Source organism: Lissotriton helveticus, chromosome 6 (assembly GCF_964261635.1).
Source record: "Lissotriton helveticus chromosome 6, aLisHel1.1, whole genome shotgun sequence".
Lineage (NCBI taxonomy): Eukaryota > Metazoa > Chordata > Amphibia > Caudata > Salamandridae > Lissotriton > Lissotriton helveticus.
Genome location: NC_136067.1, coordinates 2062990728 through 2063015929, shown reverse-complemented (window position 1 = coordinate 2063015929; position 25202 = coordinate 2062990728). Strand labels below are relative to the sequence as shown.

General features: G+C 43.8%; 1 protein-coding gene across 2 annotated transcripts in view; it reads left to right on the top strand.

Annotated features, from left to right (window-relative positions):
• The first annotated feature begins 10865 nt into the window (after window positions 1-10865).
• The window catches only part of LOC144764003 (uncharacterized), a 53234-nt gene continuing 38897 nt past the window's right edge, over window positions 10866-25202 (top strand). For both annotated transcript variants that reach the window (XM_078650128.1, XM_078650127.1), the window contains exons 1-3: window positions 10866-11020; window positions 18380-18526; window positions 23054-23200. In XM_078650128.1, the coding sequence (XP_078506254.1) occupies window positions 10933-11020; window positions 18380-18526; window positions 23054-23200 (382 nt within the window). In that variant the 5' untranslated portion in view covers window positions 10866-10932. The remainder of the gene's footprint in view (window positions 11021-18379; window positions 18527-23053; window positions 23201-25202) is intronic.

Sequence of the window (25202 nt, the reverse complement as noted above, 5' to 3'; positions counted from 1 at the left end):
TTTTGCTCCATGCCCTTTCACTATTTCCTCTGATGCACTTCAAGGTGTGGAGGAAGGTGCTATCTCTGAGTGTGACCCTGTAGTTATTTCTGCATGTCCATTCACTGTCTCCTCTGACGCACTGCTAGGTGTGGAGGAAGGTGCTGTCTCTGAGTGTGACTATTAGTTATTGCTGCATGTCCATTCACTGTCTCCTCTGACGCACTGCAAGGTGTGGAGGAAGGTGCTACCTCTGAGAGCGACACTGTGGTTATCGTTCCATGTCCATTCACTGTCTCCTCTGACTCACTGCTAGGTGTGGAGGAAGGTGCTATATCTGTGTGACCCTGTAATTATTGCTGCATGCCCCTTCATTGTCTCCTCTGATACACTGCTAGGTGTGGAGGAAGGTGCTATCTCTGAGTGTGACCCTGTAGTTATTGCTGCATTTCGATTCACTGTCTCCTCTGATGCACTGCTAGGTGTGGAGGAAGGTGCTATCTCTGAGTGTGACCCTGTAGTTATTGCTGCATGCCCTTTCACTATCTCCTCTGATGCACTTCAAGGTGTGGAGGAAGGTGCTATCTCTGAGTGCGACCCTGTAGTTATTGCTACATGTCCATTCCCTGTCTTCTCTGACGCACTGCTAGGTGTGGAGGAAGGTGCTATCTCTGAGTGTGACCCTGTAGTTATTGCTGCATGTCCATTCACTGTCTCTTCTGACGCACTGCTAAGTGTGGAGGAAGGTGCTATCTCTGAGTGTGACCCTGTAGTCATTGCTGCATGCCCATTCGCTGTCTCCTCTGATGCACTTCTAGGTGTGGAGGAAGGTGCTCGCTCATAGTGTGACCCTGTAGTTATTGATGAATGCCCATTCACTGTCTCCTCTGATACACGGCTATGTGTGGAGGAAAGAACTACAGCATCCAGATTTGCTCCTACTTGACGTTTGATACCTCTACAGGACACCACTCTGACATAAGGCATTAGCACACTGCCAAAGACCATGTCCGCTGTTCTCAGGCAGCGCATGCAGAGGATAATGTGCAAGTGTTTCTCCTGTCCTTGGCAGGCCGAAAACCACAGCATCTTTTTTGGGGGTGGAGAGCTGGAAAAGGGCAGAAAGAAGGGGATAGGGAGAAAGTAGTGGCACTTCTAATATAAACATGTAGGTCATTTCAATCCTGTGGCGGCCAACAAGATACTTGTCTAAGGGTCCCCAAAGAGTACAAAAGAAGTAATAGGAAAACATGATTCGTATTGGGGCAAATAAATCACATTATACGCTTTGAATGACTTTAGCTCGAAGACAAATTTTAAACTTAAAAAGTGCTTTTTTAAATGTAAGGAAAAAAAGCATTTGTGAGGTCAAATATTGGCCTACCAACAACAAAACTATTGAGTCAGAACTCAGAAGAGCACATGTGGTCAGGCACAATGGCATTACTCACAGTGCAAGAGAGACAGTGCCTGAGGAGGGTTTTCCTATTCCCCTATGGCGTATTTTGTAATAAGTGGAGGCAAAATATGGATTGCAGTTGAAAAGACCAATGGGTGAAGAGGGTTGGGGCAACTGCCCTTATGACAAAATGTACCCTCTACCATACATTAAAAGGATATTGCAAGTCATCGAGGAGTTCCATTACATATAGAGGTATGCAGCCAAGTTGACATGCAATATCCTTATATTGTAGTGTAGAGGATACTTTATCCATTATAATACTATGTATACATTTGATATTTTATTAAGTTTGAAAAGCACAGTGAGATAATTAAACAATATGTTATATCTTTTTCTATGTTTCATTAACAAACTTGTAATCAAACTATTTAAACATTAAAATGTCTGTGCTATATATCATTTTTGTTTGCACTTTGGGTGGCTTGAATGCATTTGATTGCTTGTAAATATTAACTGATATGTCTGAATTGTTGAAATTGATTTGTTGTCCAAAAATCATGTGCATCACACTTGTCTTTGTAATAGTAATGTCATCTATGTTTGGTTCACGGGCTACTGAGTTAGGATGTGAGATGGTGGTAGATGTAGCTGGTTGTGTGAGTAACTGCTAGTGGTGTATGGTACATAATGTGGTTGTGTTTGTGATATTTGTGCTGTGTTTTGTAATATGGTTGGCTTTTCATGTTGTTTTGGTCACTGATGGAGGAGTAATTATTGATGATTTCCCCTCTTAGGGTCTTCATATGAGTTTTTACGGTGTAGTAGCGGGGCCGCCCGCACCGCCAAACCCATGTACAAACCACGCGCAAGAGCATGGGTTTTCTCCTGGTCTGGCAGGTGTTACTTTGGTGTTCCCACGGCGGTGCTTATGAAATAGGCACCGCAGTGGGAACGTCAAGGGCAGTAAATGCATGGCATGGACTGTTGCAGTATATGCAGTGCAGGTACTGGTGTGCATGCAGACAAGGGACACATGTTGTATCCCTGTGTGCGCTTCCACATGACTTGAGTCACCAGGGGACCCTTTGGGGCCCCATTTGTTTCCTCACTGCCAGACTTTTTATGGCGGTCGCACTGCTATGAAAAGTGTGGCGATGAGGAAACTCGTAATATGCTAGCTCACCAAGCATATTGGTACCCTTATACCGCACCATGACCACTAGAGAATGGCAGTTCCCTGGCATTTGAGGTGGTCTCAGGGTAGCCCGACCACCCTAGAAATATTAGGGCAGTCTGGGGACCTCCACCTTGAGTCTAGCAGTCCATGGACCGCCAGACTCATTATAAGGCTCTTACTGCAGTGTTGAGTTGGGTGCTACTTAGTGACACCAAATTGGTTATCTTCCACATTAACACTGATCCTGACTAACAGATATAAAATGGCATGGTCATGGATGGGGCTCCTGGGTGCCAAGACAGAAACTGCTTGGAAGAGAAATGACATAAACCTGCAGACATTGAGGAAATGGCGCAAAGGCTTAGATTAATACATGGATCTAGAAAAACAAATTTCCCTTGTTTGAGAGTGCCCTCTGAAGTACGTCAAAATTTGAACAGATTGAAATGCATAGGGAAATAAAGTTGACCCTGTGTAACCCTAATGCGTTGAGATCAGAACATGAATAGTCTCTTTATGGATGTTGATACTGAGAAACATGAATGGTGTACTAATCCCGGTCATGTATGGAAAGCATGATTTGTTGTTTGTGATTTTCAGTGACAATACTGTTGTGTACTGAATGTTGTGTACAGTTTTGTTACTGCTGTAAAATCAATTAAAATGTTTTATTAAAAACCAGTCATGATTTAATGATTGCCAACGAGTATATTTCAACAAGAAATGTATAGATAAATCAATTCAATTCATCTTTATTTCGACAAAGGCAATGTCGTAAAAGAGTGCACAATAAAACATCATATATCAATATAATTGTTAAAAGAAAATATGTTCCGGTGTTAAAATGATTTAAAATACATTGTCAGACCACAGATCATAGGACTATCCCCCGAAGAAGGCCTCATATCATCACAGACCACGGAACTCCTTAAGGAAATTACACAAATGTAGTACATCTCATTTTTCCAAAATTTTCCTTCTAGTGTTCCACATGGCAGCCAGAAATGTTGTGACCGCAAAAACAATAATTGGGGACAAATCTGTTTTTAGTATTCGATAGGAGTGAGAACACTGCCTAATACCCACATTTTTGCAGATAGGGATGATTCACTTCTTCCTAGAGTACTTATAGGAAGGACAAAAGAATAGTATGTGTAATTCGGACTCTGTTTCGGCAGCACACGCAGGGCAGTTTCTAGGGGCATTGGGATGCCAGCGTGAGGTCAGGGCCCTTATCGGTAGGGAGTCGTGTCTCCATTGGAGATATAGCTTCCTTTGGCCATTAGGGCTAATAATGTCAAAAACAGGCTCTAGTTTATAGTAGTCCTTTTGACCCAAAAATGATCTCGTCAGTGTTCCAGTTTTGGCATTGGTTAGACAAGCAGACATATTTTTTTCATAATACAGGCTAACCAATTCCCGTCTGGATAGACCACTGCACGCTTCTTCAGGGTTCATCCATAGTACAGAACATCCCAAACTATCAAATTCTTGCCTAATGTATTTCAACCACGGCAGGTTCCAGACATTTGATGTTTTTAAAAGTTCTGCGAGCTCTTGCCTGTAGCTGGCAAGTTCTGGTGTTACCCAAAGACGTCTCCAGAAGGTAAGGGGTTTAAGTCCCAATTCTTCTTTAAGGGGTCTGAGACCCAAATCCATCCTGAGGGGAAGCAGGGGCGTGCTGGCTGGCAAAGAGACCAGCTGCCTGAGAAACATGTTTTCTATGGTGTTGATTTCAGGGTTGCAGTTATAGCCCCATAGCTCACCATCATAGATCACCGCTCCCCGTGCCTGCATCTTATAGATTTCAAGGGGGGGAGAAATAGGTTTAGAGACTGATTGCTTCAGAAGTTTAAGAATCCCACCTGCTTTTTGGGAGAGTTTTAATTGGGTTTTGATCTGGTGTTGTGCCCAAGTCATATCCTCATTTAGGGTTAGTCCCAAATATTTAAATGTTTGGACTCTCTCTAAACGAACACCTCCTATAGCAGGATTCGGGCGGGTTGTTTTCGGTGAGTTAAAAATCATGAACTTCGTTTTGGATTTATTTATTTCCAGTCCCCGATCATGACAAAATGAGACAAATGCATCCAAGACTCGCTGTATGCCCATTGGTGTCTTAGCCAGCAACAGGGTATCATCTGTGAACATAATCGCAGAGATCCCCACACCAGCGAGCCTTGGAGCGTCTCTATTGGGGACCGAGTTCACGTGGTTGATTACTCCGTTGACAAAGAGGCAAAACAGGGTTGGTGCCAAAACCCAACCCTGCCTTACCCCCCTGCCAACGGAGAAGCTAGATGACAAAATGCCATGTCTCCCACACCTTACCCTCGCGAAGTTCTGAGAGTGGAGACGAATTAACATGTGGAGAAGTGTGGCTCACTGGTTAGAGGAGGCAGACCCTGATGCAGAGGTCAGACCCGGGACCAGGGTTCAATTCCCGACGCGGCAGGGTCTTGAGCCCAAATGTCCACGGACTCGATAATTCTCGCCTCGGTGCCTACTCGAATCATGGGTTCACACTCTGCAGCTCTGGGCAATAGCTTGCTTAATCTCCACTACGGCCCCCCGCGGCGGGATGCCTGGTCTTCACCTTGGGGATGCCCAGTAGGGGTAACCTCGCAGGGAAAGCCAGGACGGGTTCCCAAAGCAAGCGCTAAGAGACCTGTCGGTGATTTGGCGCTATATAAATCGAAATTAACATAACATAACATAACATAATAGGGGGGTTGGAATGCCTAAATCCCTCAGTACGCTCCAGAATTTCCCCCGTGGGACCAAATCGAAGGCCGCACGGAGGTCAACGAAAACAGTATAAAGCGAGCCGCCCTGGACTTTGACCGTTTTCCAGTGGAGCATGTTTAATCTAAAGATCTGGTCAGTTGTGGACACTTTCCTTCTGAAGCCTGCCTGAAAATCCCTCAGGATTTCTGCCTCCTCAACCCAATCTAAAAGACGGTCCAAAATCAGCCTTGAGAAAAGTTTTTGAGATACATGTATTAGGCTGATTGGCATATAGTTGAGTGGAAGGAGAGGTGACCCCTTCTTGAAGATTGGGACCAGCTCGGCTCCGAACCAAGTATTGGGAGGTGCCATTCCCCTGAGGACTGCATTGAAAATGTTTTGAAGGTAGGGGGCCCATATTTCGGGTGCCTGTTTATAAAGGTCCCCCGGGACCTTATCCAACCCTGGGGCTTTTCCCATTGGGAGCTTAACTATGGCCGCATGGACCTCAGCTAGAGAAAACTTAAGGTCATGGGGATCAGGGACCAGAGTGCTTACTATGTCCATCGTATGGGCATTTGTGCCGTGGGTATCTTCCCTATAAAGCTCAGCAAAATGTTGTTCCCATACCTTAGGAGCGATGTTAGATGTTACGGCCTGATCTGGGTCAGATGAGCCAGTGCTCACAATTAACCAGAACGTACGCGCATCTTTGACCGCGAGTGCAGTGGTTAAATTTACCCATTTCTCACTTTCCCATTCCTCCTTGGCATGACGTATGAGGTACCTATATACTTGTCTCCTAGTTTTTATGAGGTCCCTATTGTTATTCTGCTTTAGAGCCTCTAGGAGGTCAGCTTTCGCCTGCCTACATGCCTTATTGTACAAGGATGGGTTCCTATGGGGCTCTTCGTTAGTTGGTCTTATGGGATTTAAAATTTCTTTTATTGTGCTTAATAATGCAGAGTGTAGTTCTCCCAATTTTTCATAGAAAGAGTCCAGGGGGTGCTCTTCCTCAAGTACAGCAACGTCCTCCAATACTGGGATTATCTGGGTATACAAATTGGCCAAACCGTTGGGATTTTTAGCCAACGAGTCCCATCTTATCCTGCGTCCGTTACTTGAAAGGGTGGACGTGTTAGGAATGTCAGGTTGGGGCAATAGAGTGGCCCTATCGGGACCCGGGATTATAAAATCTAGGATTAATGGGTTGTGGTCGCTCTCCCCCCTCTGTATGACCCTAAAATCTAGGATTCTTTTCCAAGCCCTGCACTCCACAAAAATGTAATCAAGGCGTGTCCTCCTCCCTAACTGATTGAAAGTGAAGGCAGGTGGTATATCAGACTTTAAACGCCCGTTGCACGCCCTTAAGGAACGAGACAACATCAGTGAAGTAATTTGTAGAGCTAGAGGGGTCCATGCTCTTACTGGGGGCCCTGATACTTGTGGGATTTTTCAGACATCATCCTCCTCCTGATTTATAGCATCTAACAGACCGTCGAGTGGTTCAAACTGAGAGTTAAAATCACCTCCCACCACATACATAAGACCCTCGGGTATGCTAGATAGAAAGGAGGATAGTTCCTCAATGGTTCCAGACTCAGACGAGGCACTCACAGGTCTTGAGTAAACATTAACCACTGCCAATCTAAAACCATTCAACCATTCCAAGATTAGACACTGGACATCATCTGTGGCTGTGTCCATGGTTTTAACACTACAACCCAAATGAGTTGCCACCCAAATTGTTAGCCGCCCGGATGGGCGACCTTTACCCGCCCATTTAGCAGCAACCAAAATGAAGTGAATCCCAAACGATGTTGTTCCTCCCGTGCCCATGTTTCTTGGAACAAGCATATGTCCTTCAAATAAATGTATGAACCCCAGTCTGGGCAAGCCAATTTATTAGTTATGCCCGCTATGTTCCAGGAAAGAATTTTTAATAGATGGGAACCAGGGGCGATTTTAGAAGAATCTGTACGGGATTCTGAAATAATAATAGTCGTCGGACCGTTAAGGACAGAGACAACGGGGGAATTTTCAGTGTCAGTGATGTCCGGAGCAATCTCTAGTACTACTGCAGAAGGCACCGCCCTATCGCTTCCTCCCTTAGATACATCTCGTTGCAGTCAATCCACCTCTTCGAGACAACTGTACCTTTTGGGATGGAGATAGTGACTCTGCATTGGCATTTCATGCCGTGTGGACCTATACCTAGTACCATCAATGGCAAAACCCACCCTAGTCCAACCATCAATGCCCCTGGGATGCGGGTTATGTTTTCTAGGCGGGTAAAAGAAGGACAGTGGTAGCAATTGGATCATGGTATTTCCCGAACTGCCCAGCCAGTTAGTAATATGCAGAGCAATCAGAGAACCCCTGAAAGTTACCAGAATACAATCACCGTTAATCTCCTTTCTTGTATGCCCGACCCAAGGAACCCGCCTGACCATTAGTACTTCCCCTCTTAAATTTGGTGGCAAAGGTCTGTGGATGTTTAGCCAGCTGAGCTAATCACCTTGTTTCTTAAGGAATCAAAGGGTTCTGGTACAGAGGTGGAGAGTTCCGGTACTCCGGCCAGGATTACTGTATGGGCTGCCGCCTCAGGAGGGAGATTAACTATGTGTGAGCGATCTAAAGAGGGGGTATTTTGAGCAGGGCGGTCGGCGATCTTGGTTTGAGTTTTTTCTTGCCTTGGCGGGATTGTTGTCACGGGTAGCTTTGATTTCCGCACTAGGGGCACCGGGGGGACTTGCCTCGGAGGGGGAACAGGGACAGAGGTGGAAGGACTAACTATAGGTACAGCTATTGTCATAGGTGATGTAGTAAGTCCTGTGGCTGCGATAGTAGCTGAATTAGAGTGAGGAAAACTCCCCACATTCGTTAATGTTATATCAGAGCTATTACCCAGGGTTATTAGTTGTTCCTTCAATGACCCAGTGCCATTTTCAATTGCTTGCAATCTGATGTCAATACAATCGAGTCTCACAAGGATGGGTTCTAAAAGCTTCCGCATAACATTGGCAATAAGTGATGGTGACTGTTCCCCCCCTCCACAAGACCCCTAACCAAAAATAAATGGACCCGCCTCCCCAAACACAGGCAATTGGGAAGGCTGTATTGGAGTCACAATTTCATTAACAGTCGTGAGAGAAGAGGGTTCCATTATGTCCGGGATATTAACAACAGTACTAGAGGCATGATCCAGTTTTGACCTTTTAACCACCTTAGATTGTCTAGTTCTTTTCCTTTTAGGAATAGCACCCTCTCGAAGGCCCCGTACATGATGTAGGTTTGTTTCACTCCCTTCACTCTGGTTCAGAGCTGGATTAGATGTTGGAGGCGGGGTGACTTCGAGTATAGATTGTTGAAAGTCATGTTGAGAGGTTAAGGAAGACCTTAGCTGTTGTAAGACAGCATCAATAGTTTGGTCAATACTATCCAAAAGGGATAGGTGAGAGGCTTCCATTAACTCTGGGGGTGCAGTATTTAGAGTTAGAGTTTGGGGGTGGCTAGTACATTCAATGCCGTCTGCTATCTGTCTTTCTAGGGCCGACAGTTCATTATTTACAACAGTATTAGCTCTGATAAACAAACTATCCAAAGTACCTGTGGCCATGGTGGACATGGCCGTTGCTTTACTCCGTGTATCCCTTGTTGTCATGGTCCGTTAATCCTGGGGTGTCTAAATCTCCAGAGAAACAGAGCACTCGGAAATCTCAGAGTCTAAGTATGCTTTTCCAACAAAAAGGGGCCAGAGAGGTGGCCCGGTCCGGTCTCTCCCGGGCTAAAACGGGCCAACCCTTGGCCCGGGCTTCACCCGGCGCCCGGCCCGCGCGCGTACCGCGATACGCGGATCAGTAGTTGAATTTATCGCTGCTAGAGGGGGCGGGAAGAGAACGCAGGTGCGGCCGATGTGCTCCCGCACAGACTGCTGGTCCTCGCAGTCCCGCTCCCACGGCAAGTTTGGCAGTAGTTCCTCTGGTCCCCAGACCCTTCAATCGGCAAGGGATCCGGTTAAATCAATTAAAAACAAAGTCCCAGGGTTAAAGAATACAGGCAGGGGGACAGGGTCACAAAGCGCTTATGTCCACGGCTGCGAGCGGCACCCGATAAATCATATGTAGAGGAAAAAGAGATTTTAAAAAACAATAATTGATATGTCCACCTGTATTAATTCAGGCACATCATGGGACTTATTCCCAAAAATAAAACTTCTTTCATTATTGGTGAGTAAAACTTCCTCTTTTATGCTTGTCAGAAATTCACAAAGGTAATACTGCCAGGCGTAAACCTTTTTAAGGGACTTGACAACTCCACCATGAGTGTGGAGTTCTCTGAATCCATAAATTATTTCGAAGGATGGGCACATTGAGTGTTCCTGGGCATTCTAAGCTTGTTTTGTCTTGAAAGTTTGTGAACTCCCAGAAACTAGCAGGTCTATTTGTTTTTGCTCCAGCTGCGTGTTGGTGTAATCCCTTTCCAAGGTGGGAAGAAGAATGCATCATCACCAAAATTTGATTGGGGCACAAATAGACAGAGTTGTCCAAGGGGAAACATACTTTCCTGGCAGATAAAAAAAAAAGAAATAAAAAATGTATAATGGCACAAAGGGAATCCATTTCCACTTAGCAGAGTTCTCTGGTATAGAGAGCTGTGTACTATGGATATGGAGTGCAAGCTTGAAAATCACATGAATTCCCAAGGAATCTGTATGGAAATCTGTGCCATGACTACCTGTGCCAGCACATTCTAAAAAGTAGTAAAACTTCACTCAGATGTGTAGTCTTACTATTTGTTTTGTGCAGTAGTCCCCAAACATTTCTAATGAAATATAGTGCTGGCTTAAATTAGTCTGATTCTTTTTGATTTATGTTCATTTTTGTGAGACACTATCACTTATTCAATGCAAAAAGGTGAAGACTTTGATCAAACTGATATCTTTTCATGTTATTGCAATAATAAAACATGGCAAAAAATATTTTATTTTTTAAATAGGCCAGTGTTTATTTCATAGGAGTACCCATTGCAATGCTGCATTTGTTTTCACAGAACCTAAAGTCCCAGTTCCGTTGGATGTTGTTGAAAGTAAATAATGCTCATCAAGCTATTGGTTTCCTTCTTTTCTTGACCGATTTTGCCAGGGATCCTGAAAGCAGCTCCAGGGGTTGCAAGGGCCACATCCCAGCTGGTTAGATGTCCCTGGTGCAGTACTCACGTGCTGCTCTGATCATTATTTCAACAGTTTTGACTGTTCCAAAATACTCTCCTACACGGAAGTACTGGACTCTGATGAAAGACGCTTTCCAGTAACAGCACATAGATCTTATCATCAGTAACCTAAATATTAGTTGTGCAATTACTAGCCTGTATTTCACAATCAAATCCCCTCAGGGAGTTCCAAGGTTACATGCAGTAGTCAAACAGCGAATCTGTCTCTGATGAATGGAGGAAATAATTAAGTGAACTGGTTTGCCTGGGAGTGTCTATCAGGCTGAAGGTTGTTCCAGGAATGGTTTTAAAATATCCTTAGCTGGTTTCTGTCTGTCTTTGCCAGTATCTTCTGTCCCTCCTTCTCTTTCTCTGTCAGCCTATAAATCCCAGTCACAGGTGAAGCAGGGATTCAAGTATTGCTCTAGACCCCAGGATGAAGACTCCAGGTGCCATCCTGCTCCTTGCCGCCCTTCTTGGGTCCTACGAGGCGCGTCCAATGGAGGAAGAGGACTATCCTGCAGGTGAGAAAAGAGGGATCAGTCCTTCAGCCTCTGAGTTCACAATTCATCTGAGTGATCGAGATTGTGTCATTTTCTGGAGGGCTTGGGGAGTCTGCTTTGCGCCACCGCTGTGTTTCCTGGTGGCGCGTGTTGCTGAATACCATTGTAGCTGGATTACACCAACATATTCCAATGAGAGAAAACGCATGGAGTACATGGTGGGACATGATATTGTGAACATGGTTATCACCAGCTGTGTCACATCTGTGCTGTATTGCATGCATTCACAGTGCTCCTTCTAACACGTAGTTGTGAAAATTGTGCAAGTAAAACTAATGGTCCCATCAAAATATTAGGGACCCAGAGGCTGGACAAAGTTCAGTCACCTCTTTCCTCTTAGACATGTACAAACACTGATCACATCCATTTTTAAACTGTGAGTTTGACCCGGTGGTTATTGTTGCATGTCCATTCACTGTCTTCTCAGACCCACTGCTAGGTGTGGAGGAAGGTGTTATCTCAGACTATGACCCTGTAGTTATTGCTGCATGCCCATTCACTGTCTCATCTGACACACTGTGGGTATGAAGGAAGGTGCTATCTCTGAGTGTGACTCTGTAGTTATTGTTGCATGCCCATTCATGGTCTCTTCTGATGCACTCCTTGGTGCGGGGAAGGTGCCAGCTCTGAGTTTGATACTGTAGGTATTGTTCCATGCCCACTCACTGTCTTCTCAGACCCACTGCTATGTGTGAACGTACTGCAGCATTCAACATTGCTCACATCTGAATCCTGATGCCTCTGCACGAAACCAGTCTTACATAAGGCATCTGCACACAGTTGCAGAACCTGGCTGCCGTTCAGAGGCACCATATACAGATCATAAAGTAGTAGCCTTTCTCCTGACTTTGGCAGATTGTCTGATGGTCTATTAGTTATTATTTGCAAGCATTTGCCACAAAAGGAAAAAACATGATAATAAGCAGTGCCAAAAAAGAAAATAAATAACCATTGCCTATATTTTTAATAGCACAATAGGGGACTTCAAACAAGCAGGCGTACTTACAGCAGGTATGGAAATAGCTATAGATTTAATGCAAGTTTTAGAAAAATATGATTCAGAATGATGGAAAGAAAACACATCATAGGCTTTGAATTTGAGCTGTAGAGTCATAAGAGGTGAAGGAAATAGACGCAGAGTCAGAGGTTGTACAGAAAAGAGCAGTAGAATTAGGAGTGGCATAGAGACGTACAGTAGAGTTATGACTAGTATAGAGAAGAGCAGTAGAGTCAGGAGTGTTATACATAACAGTAGTAGAGTCAGGAGAGGTATAGAGAAGAGCAGTAGAGTCATGAGTGGTAAAAAGAACAGCAGAAGAGTGAGGAGTGGTATAAGAGAAGAGCAGTTGAGTCAGAAGAGGTATAGAGAAGATCAGTAGCGTGAGGAGTGTTATAGAGAAGAGCAGCAGAGTCAGGAGGGGTATAGAGAACTGTAGTAGAGTCAGGAGTTATCAAGAGAAGAGCTGTAAAGTCAGGAGTGGTATAGTAAACAGTAGTAGAGTCAGGAGAGGTATAGAGAAGAGCAGTTGAGTTATGAGTGGCATAGAAAAAAGAGCAGTAAAGTGAGGAGTGGTAAATAGAACAGTAGTCGAGTCAGGAGTGGTATACAGAAGAGTAGAAGATCAGGAGTGGTATAGTGAACAGTAGTAGAGTCAGGAGAGGTATAGAGAAGAGCAGTTGAGGTATGAGTGGCATAGAAAAAAGAGCAGTAAAGTCAGGAGTGGTAAAGAGAACAGTAGTAGAGTCAGGAGTGGTATACAGAAGAGTAGAAGATCAGGAGTGGTATAGAGAACAGTAGTAGAGTCAGGAGTGGTATACAGAAGAGTAGAAGATCAGGAGTGGTATAGAGAACAGTAGTAGAGTCAGGAGCTTTATAGAAAAGAGCAGTATAGCCTGGAGTGGTACTCAGAATAGCAGTATAGTCAGGAGTGGTATAAGAGAAGAGCAGTAGAGCCAGGAGTGGTAAAAAGAATAGCAGTAGAGTCAGGAGTGGCATAAGAGAAGAACAGTAGAGACAGGAGAGGTATAGATAAGAGCAGTAGAGTCAGGTATTTTGAATATACAATGATCCGGCACGCCATTTAGTAATTAGAACATATAAAGACACATACATTTTCCAAAGAACCGAAAGAGCAGTTCATGGTATGACTTCTTTATTAAAAAATTCTTCTTTCTTATAAAACGTGCAGAGTAGCCAAGCATGAGGGAGCCAACGCGTTTCGTCCTTACGGACTTCTTCAGGCCGAATTTAGTTCCTCTAATACATCCCTTTCGATAGTTACGAACAGCAGTTTTCACATGAAACCGGTAAATGTATGTGTTTCCAATAACTTCCTCAATCTAATAAATGGGAAGCCATGTGTATTATAATGATGAGTCCAGAGGTCACATTCATCAAAGATCGCGGTGCTATGTTTGTATATTTACTTGTAAAATGCCGCCGTAACGTTGGACTGCTTCTGAACAAGAGTGCTGGACTCAAAGGTTGAAATATACAAACATAGCACCGCGATCTTTGATGAATGTGACCTCTGGACTCATCATTATCATACACAAAGCTCCCCATTTATTAGATTGAGGAAGTTATTGTGGAGTGTTTCATGGGAGAAGGAAGGGCATTGCGTTTCATGTTCCTCGCACCCAAACCAATCACCTTATCCATCTAAGGAGTTAGGTGCGGTCAATATTGCCCCATACCCAGTGTGTATATGTTAATCAGTAGAGTCAGGAATATTTAATAGAAGAGCAGTAGAGTCAGGAGTGGTATAAGAGAAGAACAGTAGTATCTGGACAGGTATTAAGAAGAGCAGTAGAGTCAGGTGTAATAAAGAGAAGATCAGTAGAGTTACGAGTTGTATAGATAACAGTAGTAGAGTCAGGTGAGGTATAGAGAGGAGCAGTAGAGTCAAGAGTGGTATATAGAATTGCAGCATAGTCAAGAGAGGTATAGAAAACAGTAGTAGAGTCAGGTGTGATATAGAGAAGAGCAGTAGAGTTACGAGTTGTATAGATAACAGTAGTAGAGTCAGGTGAGGTATAGAGAGGAGCAGTTGAGTCATGAGTGGTATATAGAATTGCAGCATAGTCAAGAGAGGTATAGAAAACAGTAGTAGAGTCAGGTGTGATATAGAGAAGAGCAGTAGAGTTAGGGGTGCCATTTAAGGAGGGGTTTGGACAAGATGTTTTGGCTGGGTTATAGCCAATAAATTTGGTCTTTGATGTGTTAATCTCCAGCCCCCTGTTTTTACAAAATAAAGAGAAACTGTCCAGAATGCTTTGGAGCCCAAAGGGGACTTAGATATCAACAAGGTGTCATCCACAAACATCATTGCTAGCACCTTACCATGCACCAGCTTTGGGGCATCGTTGTCCACTACCTCATTTAATTGAGACACCAAAGCATTGATAAAGAGACAAAACAGAATAGAGGTCAGCACACACCCCTGCCTTACTCCTCTGTTGACTGGGAAGCGGGGGGTCAATTCCCCGTATTTCCCACACCTTACTCGTGCAAAATTAAATGCATGCAGTCGCATGATCAATGAAATCAGGTAGGGCGGGATAACCAATTGTTCAAAAACCTCCCACAATTTGGCTCAGGGACCAAATCAAAGGCCGATTTCAGATCAACAAATATCAAATAAAGACTGCCTATATTATAATTGGAGGCAAAAGACACACAATTGATGGACGGAATGCAGAAAAAACAAAACATTCATCCCCAGTCAAGAGGGACCGGGGTAAATCAACCATTCTTTTGCTCACCATGCCACCCCAGTTTAGACCTGGCAAAATGCAAATCAGTCTTGACCCTGTGCTTCATGGGAACAGTCCAACCCGAACTGCCAACTGCGGTTGTGCACTGAAATCGTACACAGGGAACAAGCAATGTCACTTTAAAAATACAAGCGGAAAACCCTTCCCCGCTGTTGAATTTCACAGCGTGTGCACCAGGAATCCGATTTCCCTGGTTGAGGAAGTAGTCTTGGCACAAAGGAAAACAAACACCAATTTCCAAAACAGTTCTTAGAACTAAGGGTGTTTAAACAATAAACACAAGTTCGCTGATACAGTTCCAGCATTTGTGCTCCAAGCATCACAAAAGAAACATGACAGGTTGGAGAGGAGAGTGCTCCTGCACATCTCTCTCTCTACGAAAATACCTGAATGCTCCCGGGCCGGGAGTTCAGCCTCGCAGTCCTTGAAGTCTGAAAATGAGCACACGAGTGCTCCGACGATCACCAGGAAAATCCTCAAGAAGAAAGCAGTGCCTCAGAGACGTCGCACTCAAAAGTCCTCCAGCGGGCAAAACCTTCCGCTAAACATGATCTTACAAAGATAGTCAAGCACCTACTTCCTGTAGAGGCGGTGCTTATATCGTGAGGGGCGGTTCCTGGACAAATCGGTTCCATATTCCTCTACTGTGCCCAATTGCCTTATGAGACTTGTAGTGCTGTGGGCTAGTGCAACAGGCAAACCGGCTTCCACACATATAGGGAAAGAGTGTATGGCGCGTGTGTGCCCAATCTGCCCACCCTTCCTGTCTATGAAGTGTAATCGCAACATAAGTGTCTCTTTTCTTTAAATTTCCAACTGCGACTTTCCGCTTTGAAGTTAACGGCGATCCGTGGCTGTGTTCAGACACTGCACGTGTCCCCTGTGGGTCCCCTGTGTCACTACCTTGGGTGGTTCCTTGTGGCCCCAGCACTTCTACAGGCTCTATGCCTTGTGTCTAGTCAAGTCTTAATGTATGATTTGGTACGCCCCTAGGGCTCAACTTATAGTGTGCTAATTTACTGTGTGCTATTACGTTTTCTGTATGTACTTTTGCCTCTAGCCTCATAAAGAGTCTAGTGGGATGTGTTTAGAATAAATACATATATTTTACATATATACCTGATGTGGTTCACCTTTCATTTGGTCATTCATGAGATTATAGATTTGTAAAACAGGCTGCTTTACATTCCTCCAAGACAGCCTGAAGGCTGCTCTCCGTAGCTACCACTAGGATAGCTTTCAATAAAGGTTGTCTTTAACCTATCATCAATGAGAGTCAATTGGACATGTGCAAGGTGCCCACTAGAATAGTGGACAGCATATTCCAGGCCAACTTCTCACAATGCGGCTGCAGCAATTTTCGGCTCTAAGGCTGAGTTCTCTATACTACTGTCTGTACTCACTAGTGACCAGAACGTCTTCATGTCCCTTTTAGAAAATGCTGTTTTAATGGCATCCCATCTTTCAAGCTCTCAGGTTTTCTAACTCAATACTATCTTGATAAAGGGCCCTATTTCATTTGATTAAGGAGCTATCATTACTTTTGATGGCAAGACAAGTATTGTTGAACCAAGTTTGTTTGGCATCCTTATTCACCTTAGAATGCGTCAGAGGATTAAAAATATTGCCCGGGAACCACGACCAGAGTCAGAACAAGTCGTTCCGACGGAGCCCCGTAAAAGGCTATCCCGACTTGGTGGCACCCCGATGTTACCTTTCACCATGAACTTGTTCGTACAGATACCATAGATCTGACCTTAATTAATCAAGGTGGTGAGTAATAAATAACCCCTTACTTCACATTAAGAGCTACAATAAGGCTCCTAAACTGCTGGTACTGACGAAAGCATCTAGAGGTCCCAAGAGGCTGAAACATGTTGACCATAATGACCACGATCACCAGTGCGATAGACCAATAACTAAGTCTAAACACGCACACCACTGTTTTTAGTTTCCTACTTCACATGCCTCGAGAACAAAACAGAGGAGACTTGAATTTAGGAATTTTAAACCCACTTTTTTAAGCATGAGCACGCCCAGCTTTTGATTTCTGGCCACTACTGTAAACCCAGTTGGTCTTCCTCCATGTGGAGGTCAGCATAACAAACAAAGGACAAAGACCCGGTGATCATGCTGTTACGGTACACAATGGCGGAGATTCAACATATACCGCCCAACGCCTGTGTCCGTATATGAGGGTTTTTTACAACGATGGTTTGCCACGTTATTTGAGACCCCGGTGACACAGGACAAGTGGTCCACTCTCCCCCCAACTTGATCTTTAGATTAAAAATATAAGTCAGGCTAGTTGACAATTCAACGTGCAGAGCCTCAAATCTACTGATGTTTTGAGGAGAGTTAAGTGACATTGCAGCCTCCTCCATTTCCATTAAGGGCGAAATAGATATTGAATATAATGCGGCTGCTTTTTCTGGTGACTGCATGAGTGTTCCCCATCTGATTTTCCTTCCATTGTTAGCAAGTGTTACGTTGATACCTACAGGGTTACCAATGGCAGTGGGATTGTAGAATACTGGAGGCTCCAACACCAGTACCAACGCGTTGTGATCACTGTCATGTCTCGGCATGACAGCGAAGTTGACAACCCTCTGCCATATGCTTGTTTCCACTAGAATATAATCCAACAGAGAGATTGTCCTGTTCTATTAAAGGTTAGTTTCCCTGGCTGGTCTAACTTGGTGCGGCTGTTGCATGCCCTCAAGGAATGGGTTAGTGTTATTGTATTTATCTGGAGCACCAGGGTGGTCCAGACCTTTACTGGTGAAATTTGAGGATCAGTAATTAGCCAAAAACAATCCTCATCACTAGGGGCAGCATCCGTGGGGTCAGCGAGGGGCTCACATTGACAATTAAAATCTCCCCCTATAATCAGCCTTGCATTCAAGGGTGCTGATTCAATAAATGTGTTTAATAGATCTAATGTCGGGGATTCCTGTGCGATGCTTACAGACCGGGAATAAATGTTAATGAAGGCTGTTATAATCCAGGAGGAAAAGGTGAGTACAATACACTGGATGTCATCAGATGGGTTGTTCAACTGCTCAACGGTACAATCCAGGTGAGTAGCAACCCAAGTGCATAAACCCCCGAGGGAGACCTATTCCCCCTGTCGTAGCCAGCACATTGAAAGTTGAATAACCCCCCTCACAATATCCTCCCTTGCCCATGTCTCCTGAAGCATACAGACATCATGGTTGCCTACAAATTGTCCCAGTCTGGGCAGTGCAGTTTACTTTTTATTCCACCGATGGTCCATGATAAAACCCTTAACTTATGGCCGGGAATAAGATTACCACCATGTGCATTATGACTGTTAGGGTTAGGGCTTTAGATGAACCCAGGCTGGGCCATGGAGACTACTTCGACAGCTTCCAATAGAGGGCTACTCCTAGCTGAACTAGAAATTAAAAAGTCCGGAGAAGTTAGAGGTGGGTTATTAAGCAAATGTACACCAATCCTGTCACAATCTGAGGCTCCCCGTTTCTAATTCATAATGTTAACAATCCTGATGATGTGTTGCAGGTGATTCACATCCGGGTACATGCCCCCCCATGAATTTGCTGTGCAGACGGCCTCTGCCTCTCCCACAGTGTCAAAGCGACAGTGAGTGCCTGAATACTGAGAAGTGCTGCAACCGCTGCGGGAAAAAATGTTTGCCTGCTGTCAGAGGTAAAGTATATTCAGCAACCTACCTTCTTGGGGGTCAGGAGTCAATTACTAAGCTCTGTTGCTTTCTCAGATTGCATAACACAACATGACATAAAATAACATAACATTACATAAGGTAGCGTAACATGGCATGACATAGCATAACAGCACATTACATTTTCGTTGGACACACAATGTTTGGTTACTTTCTCCTGATGTTCCAATCTGTTTCTTGGTATACAACACCTAAAAATGTATCTAATCGTGTCACTAAATGGAATAGCACTTGAATTTGGTTTTAAAAAGCTGTTCAAAATACTTTGAGTATTACTCTACTTAATCACCCCATTTTTCTTTCGTTTAAGGAACAAAAGCATTCTATTCCATATTATCTTCTATCTTTTCAAGTTGATTGTTATTATTATTAAACAGGAAGAAACAAAAGAAGACAGATAGGTCAGATACAAAAATATACATTGACTAGGGCATCACAAAATGATGTAGTTGACAATGTTAATAAGAAGTATTCAATAAATTGGCCAACATTGGGCAATCACCCACAACTGTGCCTGTAGAATCCCATCCATAGGTACACCACTGAAAAATAAAAGATCTGGCAGTACCCTTTTCCAGAAACATTGTGAAGTACATACATCACACATACATTCTTCCCTGAGGTAAAACAAAAGGTGGGAAAAGGATGGGAATGGGTGGGAACGTTGATTGAAAAATAAAGAACAAAAAGAAAATCAATTGTGTCTTTGATGAGCAAAGGTGTGTCCCATGGGTGGTCGGTATCAACATTCAAGGGCAATGGTTGTCAGTCTTGTCTAACAACTCAGTCAAATATGCATCAAGGACTAGGGCTGTGAGGAGTGCATTCAAGTCCCTAAGAAATGCTAGGGAAGAGTGACCGGCAATGATACAACAGCTGGGCAGAATGCACTCATTGGGGAAAGGGATAGAGTGGTCAAAACGTCAGTAGCCGCTAACAATTGTCCTAGATTGCTGTTCACCAGGTCCCACCCCTTATGGGAAATGTTCACTCCAAGGCAGTGGAAAGCGTTGCATTGCCATAGCAGCCCAGTGTGGTGCGGGCCCCAGGCTCAGGGACCTCCCATAGGGGAAATAATCATGACTTAGAATAATTCAGTCGCTCGCCTCGTGCCATCCAGAGTCTCTATCATCCCTGGCAGGCCCCGGTCAAGGTCCCTTTGGAATATTGGTACATCATGCCTGTAAAGAGAGATAATCTCTTCAACAGCACTACATATGCTCCATTGTGGGCCCTCCTGCCTGAAGAGCCTGGCCAGAGACTCTATGTCCATTAAAAATAGGAGAGAGGATAGCAGGAAACCCTGTTGTGTGCCTTGTGTTCCCCAAATGGTGGCAAAATGTTGCTAGCTATCCGTTCCCTAGCAACCGAGTTATTGTATAATAAGCCATTCCAACACAGTAGCTCCGACCCTAATTCAATAAGTCTCAAGACTCCCCCTCCCCCCCGAGATAGGAACAGCCCAATGAATCATAGGCCTTCTTGATGTCCAACAGGAGCATTACTCCTGTGTGGACTCCAAACCTTCCTCTTCCATAATATGAAACAGCCTGCAAAGAATGAGAAACATGTTCCTTCCTGGAATAAATAAATTTAGGTCTAGGTGGACCAAAGTGGACATGTAAGGAAGCCGACAATTAGCAAAGATCTTTCCCAACACCTTAGAATCAGTGGTGAGCAACAAGAAGACCAACAGATCCTTCCCAGTCTTGGGGAGCAGGACTATGAGCTCCTCCCTCACCAATGGCCAAAGAGTACCAGCTGTATTTGCTGTTTGGAAAAGAGTCCATAGTTGTAGGGCAAGTGTGGCTCTAAACATTGTACAGAACTCCACAGGAAGTCCTTTTGTCCAAAGAGTTTTGTTTTTGATCTAGGGGCAGGCAAACCTTCCTGAGCGTCAAAGGAGTGTCAATGACTGACGGGAGTTAGGGTCCAGTTATGGGACCGGTATAATATCGAAGTTTGCCAAAAGCCAGGTTCACCCAACCTAGCATCCTCTTGGTATAGGGCTTGATAGTACTCAAATAAAGCCCCATTAAAGGACAACTGTGATATGAGTATGTCACCCGTTGGTGAGCGGATGGCCATCAATTTAGGGCGCTCGTTATCGGAGAGTATCAACTACCCTAGGACCCACCCCATCCCACCTTGCCCCCCCCAGCATGCTACCAAGCTGTGTATTCTATATATTCCAGCTGACTCAACCTGTCTGTCAGGGTCCTATTCCATATTAGCTTCCATTATTACACAACGACAGTCACCACTGTGAGGCCACAGTTCAGTATCACATTCCAAATAAAATGCACTGTTTTGTTTGTCCATTACCTTTGGCCCTTTTGGGTGGTTTTGCATCAAATTTGACATTCGCTTACCACAAGGTCGGGCATATCAAATTTCATTCAAATCTCTTTATGAGAAAAATACATATTTCAGCATCTTAGCTCTCATTGAAAGCAACAACAAGAATCACTGAACAAATTTACACCATGAAAGTAGAAATACTCTCAGAAATTATGCTTTTGTTGATTTCTGTACATCATTTATTTTTCAAACATTGGCATTTAAAAAAGATATAAGTGGGCTTTATATCATTTAAAATGATTTTGTCTAGGTTGGCCATTTAAAGTCATGAGTTAGAAAAATCATAATTTCACGTTTCGACTTTTTGACCACTGTGATTGGTTTATAAAAGGCATCAATGTTTTTCCCTGGATCAATTTCAAATATAAAGTTCTTGATTTTCTGCATTTTTTCAAACTTGTTTACACACGTGTTTTTCATACTACTGTATTTTGCCATCCCTATAATTTTGAAACTAATGGTCTCAGAGTAAACATAGACTGTTAGGTAAAGGGTGTCATATATAACAAGTGTACTGGTAAATCGCACGTTCACCCTAACGAGGTCTCTTGGCGCTGAATAACAGATGTTTATTGTTACCCAATGGTACTCATTTTATGGACCTCAGATGGATGAAAGGCTGAGTGGACCTGCTGGGATTTGAGCCTGTGACCATGAGGTCGAACACAAGTCCCTGCAGTGGATGCATTAGTCCACTGAGCCACCAGACCCGGCCTTCATTTCAACGCATTCAATCACATAGGGCCTCATGATGATATCGGGCAAACTTACGCCTGCCTGACACTATTGTGGTTTGGAACTACCGACCTTAGGTCAGAGGTCTTGACCACAGGATTAGGATGTGACTGCCCATAGGGCAGTTGCAAACATTCATTTTTCAATAGAAGCTTGTGCGGCGGAAAGAAAAAGGCCACTGCACAAGCTTCCATTGAAAAATCGATGCTTGTAAAAATCCCTGCACCGTGTGACAGGCCCTTTGCAGGAATGTTGTGCCCCCGACGACTCATAGCAGAGGGTCAGAGAAGGCAAGGCCCTGCTTGCGGCCCCCAAACTCACTTTCTGACAGCCTTTTTCATGTCAGAAAGGCCGACATTAAAAGGCTGTTGGAAACCAACATCGTAATCCTGACAGCAGAGCCAAGGCTGGTTCCACAAACATTCAAGTGATTACAATTCTGCTCCTCTTCTGATGGTCATCATAATACGGCAGGTAGAGGGAAACACTAGATTTTGGGCAGAAAGCCTCCGACAGACTGTTGGCTGGCTTACCACCTGACTTCCAAGTGTTTCACTCTTGATAAACCAAATCAATGTTATTAAGTCTGTGCTGCCCTATATTGAGACTCCTCAGAGTGATAATGCCTTCCTAGAAAAGCCTTAATTGATGTTAATTTCCTGCTGTCCAACCAAGGGCCAAGTCAAAGGTGAGGGGGCATAATGACGAGAAGGCAATAAATAACTGCCCCATTTGTGTAATAAGCCTGTTAGCACCTGGTCCCTGTAATCTCACCACATACTGGTAAACAAGAAGGCCAAATCTCTCTGTCTGTGCCCAGTTGATGCATTACAAGGAACCCCTGACTAGGTAGAAAGATCTTACAATTGACCAAATTGTACTTTATGACATTAGCACCACAGATGTAAGTGGGAAGCAGGCTATCTAACCAGAATGTTTTTTTGTGGGTCAGAGATACTTTTACAGGGCAGCAAAGGCACCATTCTATGCTACCAGGTCCCCTCATCCCCAAGGTGCTTTGTGGGACCCGAGAGCACTTTGGGAGCAGGGCCTGCCTCTTACCTTCATTCAAGGCAGGTTAGAAAATAAACAACTCCACTCCTCACTGTTTCTGTTTTCTGAAGCAGGCAATGATACACACATCTTTCCAGGCTCCTATATTAGTATGTACACAACTCTTTAGTTTCCATGTTAATAATTTCAACAAAGGAATGCAACTGGTAAGTCCTGATTTTATAAGGAATTTATAGGATGCTTTTGCTATTGAAAATCAATTTTTGAGGACATTGTGCAGTTCTCATAGGAAATTCACAGGTGGTGCTATTTTATTTAGTTGGTGTTTTTAATTTACATTATCAGCTCATTTAATATTTCTGCATATGTTGTTTTACTTACAGAGAAGTCAGGTGTGTGCCCTAAGGTAGAATATACCTGTGAGATGTATCCTCTGCCCAGACATTGCAACACTGACACCAACTGTGATGGGATCCAGAAGTGCTGCCAGCAATCCTGTGGCTTTGATTGTACAGACCCCGTGAGCACAGGTACATTACGAGTGCAAGCCTGTCTGGGAACAGGACACAGATTCAGTGCTCAAACCCTATTACAGCTTGTTAAATAATGCAATGTTTTGATGTGCACACCCTGGAGATATGTTGGGAAGCTGCAAGCCGAATCTCAGTGGTCCATAATCCGACCTTTACATTTACAAACATTGTAACACAGTTACCAAATGTATTCCTAATTGTAGACCTGATGCATGTTTTAGAAAGCACCTACACATTGTACATAGAGTATTGCTCATTTATAAAATGTACACTTTACCATTCCAAATTAGTTATCATTAGAAGCACTGCATCAGGTGAGGGGCTCTTGTTAGATGGAGTAAAAAGTGTTTCTTGGTGTACCTTGTACACTTTCATCTGGTTTGGGATCCTTCTAATAGTTATGACAGTCTCTGAACTGGAGCATAGAGCAGGACTATACGAGGAGGGAAGAAGAGATCAACTGCCATCATAAGAGAAGATGCTCATTCCCACGTCATACCATAAATAACATTACACTCTTACCCACTCAAAAAGCAGTATTCCAATTTCATAAACATGCAGCTGCCTGCAGAATCCACCTAGATAAGAGAAACTGCTCAGCAAAAAAGTGATAGCCCCAATCCAGGCTTTAGCAGAGAAGAGATGAATTGCCGTCTTAAGATCATGCGTACAATCCTAATGAAATGAAATGACTTTGACTTTGAAATGAAATGAAAGGAAATGAAATGAAAATTTGTTTTGTATAGCGCACATAGCTGTTCTGAGGCGTCCAAGCGCTGTCCTAATAAAAGGCATTCGTCATATGACACCCTCCTGCAGTGCCATCACCATCTCATGCATGGGGAATTGGCCAACAGACAGAGCCTTATTCACCTGTGAAGAAGCATAGTCACTGATCAGAGCCACAACACCCTTCACCAGTCAAATACTGTGATTAGAAAACAATGCGTGCAGTTCTGTCATAAAAGTACGATTGGACAAACTATGGTCACAATTTCCTTTCAGTTCCAGTAACCTTTACCGGCTGCACAGATCCTCAACCACCAAGGGGGTATTCTTCAACTTCAGATCTTGCTCCTTGTTGGGCATGAGCTGCAATGACCAATAGTGTCCACCAGGAGGCTCTTTCCAAAGATCTTTTCCTGTCTGCTTATCTGATGGAGTTCAGTCTGAAAACAGTTGTTCTTTTGTCCTGACAGGGTGAATTAAAGAGTAAGATCAAGGTGTTGATGATGAAAAAAATTATGTAAGAACACCAAAATCAGTTTTATTCTGGCATGATGTCCTTGTTAAGGATAAAAAAAGCAGTGTTTTGACCATCTGGGAGGTCAGCTGTCCCAGGGTACCGCATGTAGCGCTGTATAGAGAGTCAAAGGGAATCCACTAGGACTACAAACAAAGGGCCTGATGTATCAACCTTGCATTTGGTGATACTTTAATAGTGAATTTCACCGATTCGCTATTATCGAATCGCAAAATGCAATGTATGTAGGTTTCGCAAAAGAAATAGTGATTCCTACATATTCCTTAATTACGAATCACAAATTGTGATTCGCTATTAAGGAATGGCTTCCCATTCATTCATTTGGGTCAAGAGGCCCATAGGAATGAATGGGAAGGCATTCGCACTTTGCGATTACCAAATTGCAATTTTAAGGGTGATACAGGGCCAAAATGCCACCTGATGCACCACCAAAAATGTTATGTGTGCACATGTGGCGCACCCACATACCATAACGGCATGTCTATTCGCCACACAGCACTTGGAAAAATCCAAATTTGGGCATTTTTCTAAGGATTTGCAATTACCTCCATCTTAAAGTTGGTGGCAATTTGCGATTCCTTATGGCAAAGTTGAATTCCGAGAACTCTTCATTTAGGAAGTCTCAAATTGCGATTCCCTAACTGCAGTCGCAAAATAGGTAATCGCACAGATTGTGATTACCTATTTTGCAAATGCCTTTTGGGATGATACACTGTTCGCAACCGGGCCGATTCT